Below are 5840 nucleotides of genomic sequence, written 5' to 3'. Positions count from 1 at the left end.
GAAAAACACACACTTCAAGTCAGATCACCACCCTTAGCTATTTTAATTACCTCTCAAACTACCTAAACTAGTTATAAATATGTTTATTTTTACTGTCGGCCGGGTCACTCATTACTGGATCAGCTGCTGCATGAGACAGACACTGACGCTGTCAGAAGAGAGGGAGGAAAAAGAGAGGCTCCATGTATTATATTATTATATTATATAGATTCGTTATCCATTTGTTTTAAAGCTCAATAAATAACAAAGAAGACCTTTGACCGGCACTTTTATAATTTTGTCCGGAAGATTTAAACTTTAACACACGTTGACTGGCGAAAAACTCTGCCCGGTTCCCTCGGCCCCCACCGCGGAGAATAAACAGAAGGGCAACCATGACAACCATGCTTCTTCGCTGCTTTTGTGGAGGAAGTTACCGCGCCACGTACAGGCTCATGCATATGTACTGCAGCTTCTCCAGCGGTTGATACAATGATACAATGGCGGCTTCAAAAAGCTTTTCCGAGATTTCCGGGGCGTGGTTTGCAATCCGTCCAGCCAATCAGAAATTTTAACTTTTTTCTCGCCAGGAAAGTACCACCTCTCTAGCAGGGACTAAAAAGGGGTGAAAAGGTTCTCATGAACTAAGTTCTCTATTTGGAGTGAACGCAAAATCCCAGGAACTATCGGAACTAAACGGGAAAAGTACTCCGGTGTGAAAGCGCCTTTTGACCCTCTCTATCTTGATATTTTGTTCACTTATGCTGCTTCTCTGCTTTTCAAACTCAAACTAAAAACAGAAGTGCTATAGAATATGTATTTAACTCGTTTACAGCTCAGATTAGCATTAGCTTCATGATATATCAAGTAATTAGATAGGAATCAGTGTTTTTTGGCTTATTATTGATGTAAATATGGAGATACAGATACATTTGTGATCAAAAGTTTACATACACTTGTAAAGAAGGGACATGTTACCCAGTGGCGGATTTAGGATTGTAGGAGATCCGGGGCTTGAGCCCAAGTAGCCACCCCCTAGCGCCGCCACTGATGTTACCAACTGTTATCATTGCTGTATGTATATTTTTGACCCAGCTGATTTTTATACCCATTATAAATTCATAAAAGAACCAAACTTCATGATTTTTGTTTTGTGACAAAGTAGTATGAGCTCTAATCACAGATAAATAAGAGTTGTAGAAGTTATTGAAAAGTCAAGACAGTCATGAAATACATGTTCTTTACAACTTTTGACCACAACTGTATATAAGGGGTCACTGCCCTGTTAGACAATGCATAGCTATATCAAACTTCTGTCATTAACACAACATATCAGCACCAAGTCGTGAAGCGAATCTGGAGTTCCCACAGTTTGGATATCAGTGCATTCACCTTAACGGATGACCGATAAATGAGGACAGCAAATGCGTTTTAATCCGTCCACCTCTCTGCTTCCTGTGTGTTCTTTGCATCGTGTGTGTGTGTGTGTGTGATGTTGCTTTGCTCTCCAGCGTCACACTGATATCCTCTCTGAGTGTTGTATTCTTCTCTCTGTCTCTAACAGTCTCCCAGAGTGAAGGAGGGCTCGCAGGACTCGGAGGTGAGTTTTTAAAAGTGAAAAACAAGTACGAACATTAGTGAGTGATCAGGACTTCAGTCAAATCTGGCCTATGAGGTTTTACGAAATCAGTCCACTTTCTCCATCTGTCAATCACAAATAGTTCCAGTTTGTGATTGACAGATGGGTTTCTTCTTTTCTAAGGTAAAAAAACGTCTTATTGATATCCATCTTCTCTTTAATGCATTTCTCCAGCCGTCCTTCCAGACTCCAGAGCCTTTAAGCAGTCTGCCCCCCCCGCTGACCCCAGGTCAGGCAGATCTACCTCAGGCTGTTCCACTGCAGCCCCCCACCCAGGCTACGTCTCCCACCACTGCTTCTCTCTCACAGGTGAGCCCCCCCCCTGACACTCCTGTGGGAGGGTTTATTATGTTTCATTCTGCTCTAAAGCCTGTATCTGTGTGTGTTGACAGGTGCCAGCCGGCTCAGGAGGGGTCAACTCTCCCATTAGTTTGGTGTTACGGTTAAGGTGAGTTTTCCTATTGGTGCATACAATAAGAGGATAGGGGCCAACCTTTTTGGGGAATTGTGACCTTTTTGTTCTGGGAATTCAGATTTTTGATTTTCAGGAATTCTGACTTTTTTTTCTGGGAATTCTGACTTTACTCAGAATTCAGATTTTTCTTCTCAGAACTAAAGTACTTGATGAGGCCCTAATCCTTTTCTGTAAATATGTCTCTAACAGGTTTGATCAACCAATAGATGATCTGCTTAGCTCCTCTAATCTGTCATCTCTTTCATCTCCTCAGGAATTCAAAGAAGGAGCTAAATGACATTCGCTTTGAGTTCATGCCAGGCAGAGGTGAGTGGAGTTTCTGTCTTCATGATATGAAATCCCAACCTGTGTCATAGAGTAGTTAAAGAATGTCTTTAGGGTCTCACTTCTTGGCTGCGGGCGCCTCATTTTGGATAATAATCAGTGAGCTGAATTAAAAAAAAAAAAGTGTACGAAGGCCTTGAAAATCAATATTTATCAGCCCTGAGAACAAAACGCTGACACACAGCTGTTTGTCTAAAGGATTGATTTGTATTTGACCTAAAACCTTAAGAGAAGAAAGCTATTTTAACAATCAGGAACCAGAGGAAGTGTTTAAACCACATATATATTATATCCTGTTTCTCATCCTCTCAGACACAGCAGACGGTGTTTCCCAGGAGCTGGTGTCCGCAGGCCTGGTGGACGGGAGGGACTTAGTAATAGGTCAGTGATTTTTATTAAATACACCACAGCAACATTTTCCCAACCTCACATTGTCTCATATTTCTGTTTGTCTTCTTTCCAGTTGCTGCCAATTTGCAGAAAATAGTTGACGAACCTCAAGCCAATAAAAATGTCACTTTCAAACTGGTGAGTGCTGCACCTTCATCTCCAAGTGTTGTTCAAACATAGCAAACATACCTGTGAAAACCCTCAGAAGCACAGCCACATTAGTGAAGGGAAGTCATGGATCAACTTAAAGTGGAAAATTAATGTTTAGAGAAATATGGAAGATGTTTCTGAATGAAATGCACTCTAAAATAATCTTGTATCTGTTAACATATTACAATTTAATGGATAAGTAATGTCCCTGTTTTCCCCCATACTGTATGTGGAATTTGTGTTAACTCAATATAAGTAGGATTAAATCCAACTGAAAATCTTAAGAAGTGCAGTTTTTATGTTATCTTCATCGTTACCAGGATAGCGTTAGCATTAGCATTTGGTGTTGCTCCACCCCACAAACATCAACAAACAAACACATATTTTAGCATCTAGCGACTTCCTCCTTCTCTTCAGTCGATTTCTCCCGTTTTCTCTCCACAGGCGTCTGGAACCGAGGGGTCTGAACTCCCGGACGATGTCAAACTGATGGGCTTCGCTCAGCTCAGCATCAGCTAAACTGTCGAACTACCTTGGACCGTGACTTGCCTAAAAAATGTGAAAATAAAAAATAAAAGTTATAAATGCATTTTTTTTTTCCTTCTATGGCTGTATAAAGAAACCACTACTGCCAAAGAAAACAGAAGCGTTTGGTCGCCCGTAGGAAACATTCAACGCTGCCTCGATAACGTGGTCAGCTGACGTATCACTGACAAAAGTTTACATGTAGAAGGATGCAAGTATCTACACCTCATCCGTTTATATTTCTCTAATATGTGATGCATTTGCACAATCTGAATAACGCCCTGATAAGTGTAACAATGCCTTATATTCATCAGAACTACTGAATGCACGTTTTCAGGGGGGGGGTCCCCAGTTATCATGTGGAGCAATATGTTGTCGCAAAATGTGGTTTCAGCTGTCTAACTTTTTACGCCATTTTGATTAAGCCAACTAAATACAAGGACAACTCAACAAATGTGATGTTAAATATCATTTTCAGCACTTCCAAAAGTTATATTTAAAGGATAAGGTTTAGTTTTGTGGTCTGTAGTGGTCTCGAATGTTCATAATTTCTTATTTAAATTGATTTCCTGACATATCTGGGTATTGTAATCGTCATCAAAAGCTACTCAAACACAATTTAGGGACTATTTTCAGCTGCGGATGTACACACGTTTGGTGCTCTACTTGAGTATTTAGACAAATTGACAGGAAAATCTCACCCAGGGAAAAATGTAGCACAATTTGGTCAATAATAAGTACAAAATATAGTGAATTTTGCCCATTTTGTCGCTATCTAGCATTAATACAACAAGCATTAAGAAGTATCAGTCTTCTCTTGATTAGATTGTCCAGTTCTTTAAATGAATAACTTCAAATATACCAAATTGCAAAACGTATATGAATAGGGGAAAGTAGATAACATTGACTTCTTCCAAATTTGCCTCCACTCCTTTACCACAGGTGTGATGTCTTTTTGTAAATTAGATGATATATTGAAATAAGTGAAAAAGTTCTATGACAGCTGGAACCACCAGCGTTTGAGTGTCTGTCTGGAAATGGTTTCTCAAATTCGTTTAAAAAGGTGGATTTTAGTTCTTGTGGATGAAACATACTTGATGTAACCTCTAGTCTGTACATAATGACATTGGGCTTTGTTTGTTTTTATACTGGGTGTTTCACTCTGGGCCTTTCTTTCTGTCCTCTGACACGAGTGTGGGTTGTAGCGCTGCGTTTAGGAAGAAGGCTCACAGGCTCCTTTTTTCCTTTCTAAATCACTTTCTGCCTTTTTGGGAAGTTAGAATATATTTTACAGTTGAGCCACAGCTGTGTTGATGCTCTGGTCATCTTGAATTCCCCAAATGATTTGACTGAGAACCAGCAAATATGTTAAAAACAAACCTTCTTTATCATTTTAAATGAGGTTTCGTTCATCGTACTCTGAGAACTGAGGTTACACAAGTAACATAAAGTTTTGATTGCTATGAGTTTGGGATCTGTTATCTGTTATCCGTATAGTTACGTCCTCACAACCTTCACTCTGGATGTTTTTGTGCATTACTGAAATTGGTTAATAATCGATGTGCATCTGGCAGTTGATGGCACTACTGTAGGAAATCTTGGACCCTGAAAATGTTACCTTTTACATAGCATTATATAAATACGATCAAGTGTATTATTTTTTGGACATAATGTTGAGGTTTTGATTCAGATTGTCAGTATCTTTGAACTGTACTTCCTGTTACACGCGAAGATACCTGAGGTAAAGTTTTCACCTCAAGTTTAGCAACCCTAGGATACTCAAAGTTTCGAAACTGCAGTATTTGGTGCCATTCTCTGTGTGTGTGTGTGTGTGTGTGTGTGTGTGTGTGTGTGTGTGTGTGTGTGTGTGTGTGTGTGTGTGTGTGTGTGTGTGTGTGTGTGTGTGTGTGTGTGTGTGTGTGTGTGTGTGGAGATCGAGTCCTGCTTCTGATGGAGTTGAAGATCCATTGGCTTTGTTCTCTTGCGTCCGCTCACATGTAGTCTAACCAAGCTGTAGCAACTGAACAGAAGAAGGGCAATAACTCATGTAGGCTGTAAAATATTTCTGATTTCCGCCTGTCCTGTTTTTAGTTTTTTTCATTCTTTCTCATTTGCTCTTCTGTTGATCGTTTGGGAGTTCAAAGCATGTTTCCCTGGATTATTTTTTAATCAATAAAGAATGAGCATCAGCCTGATCTTGGCATATTCTGATTTTATTTATCACATGACATTTGTAGTAAGCTTTTCCTATAAATGTTAAAAATAAGTATGAGAAAAATAAAGAGCTTTTTGAACATTAAAGTATGGAGACATGTCCCAGTAGAGACACTACATACTGATATACACCTGAACATCAGC

General features: G+C 39.7%; 1 protein-coding gene across 1 annotated transcript; it reads left to right on the top strand.

Moving 5' to 3' along the window:
* Positions 1 to 1543: 1543 nt before the first annotated feature.
* On the top strand, positions 1544 to 5677 carry LOC104957297 (serine/threonine-protein kinase OSR1-like; the record flags this gene model as incomplete). Its single annotated transcript, XM_010784918.1, has 7 exons — positions 1544 to 1579; positions 1793 to 1927; positions 2011 to 2066; positions 2347 to 2399; positions 2730 to 2798; positions 2881 to 2945; positions 3402 to 5677. Coding segments are annotated over 7 exons (489 nt in total), but the record flags the coding sequence as incomplete, so codon positions are not given.
* Positions 5678 to 5840: the final 163 nt, after the last annotated feature.

The sequence above is a fragment of the Notothenia coriiceps genome, unplaced genomic scaffold (genome assembly GCF_000735185.1).
Source record: "Notothenia coriiceps isolate Sejong01 unplaced genomic scaffold, NC01 NC01_scaffold00026622, whole genome shotgun sequence".
Lineage (NCBI taxonomy): Eukaryota > Metazoa > Chordata > Actinopteri > Perciformes > Nototheniidae > Notothenia > Notothenia coriiceps.
The sequence above is the reverse complement of the archived record's forward strand: the minus strand, read 5'-3'. Positions and strand labels throughout refer to the sequence as shown.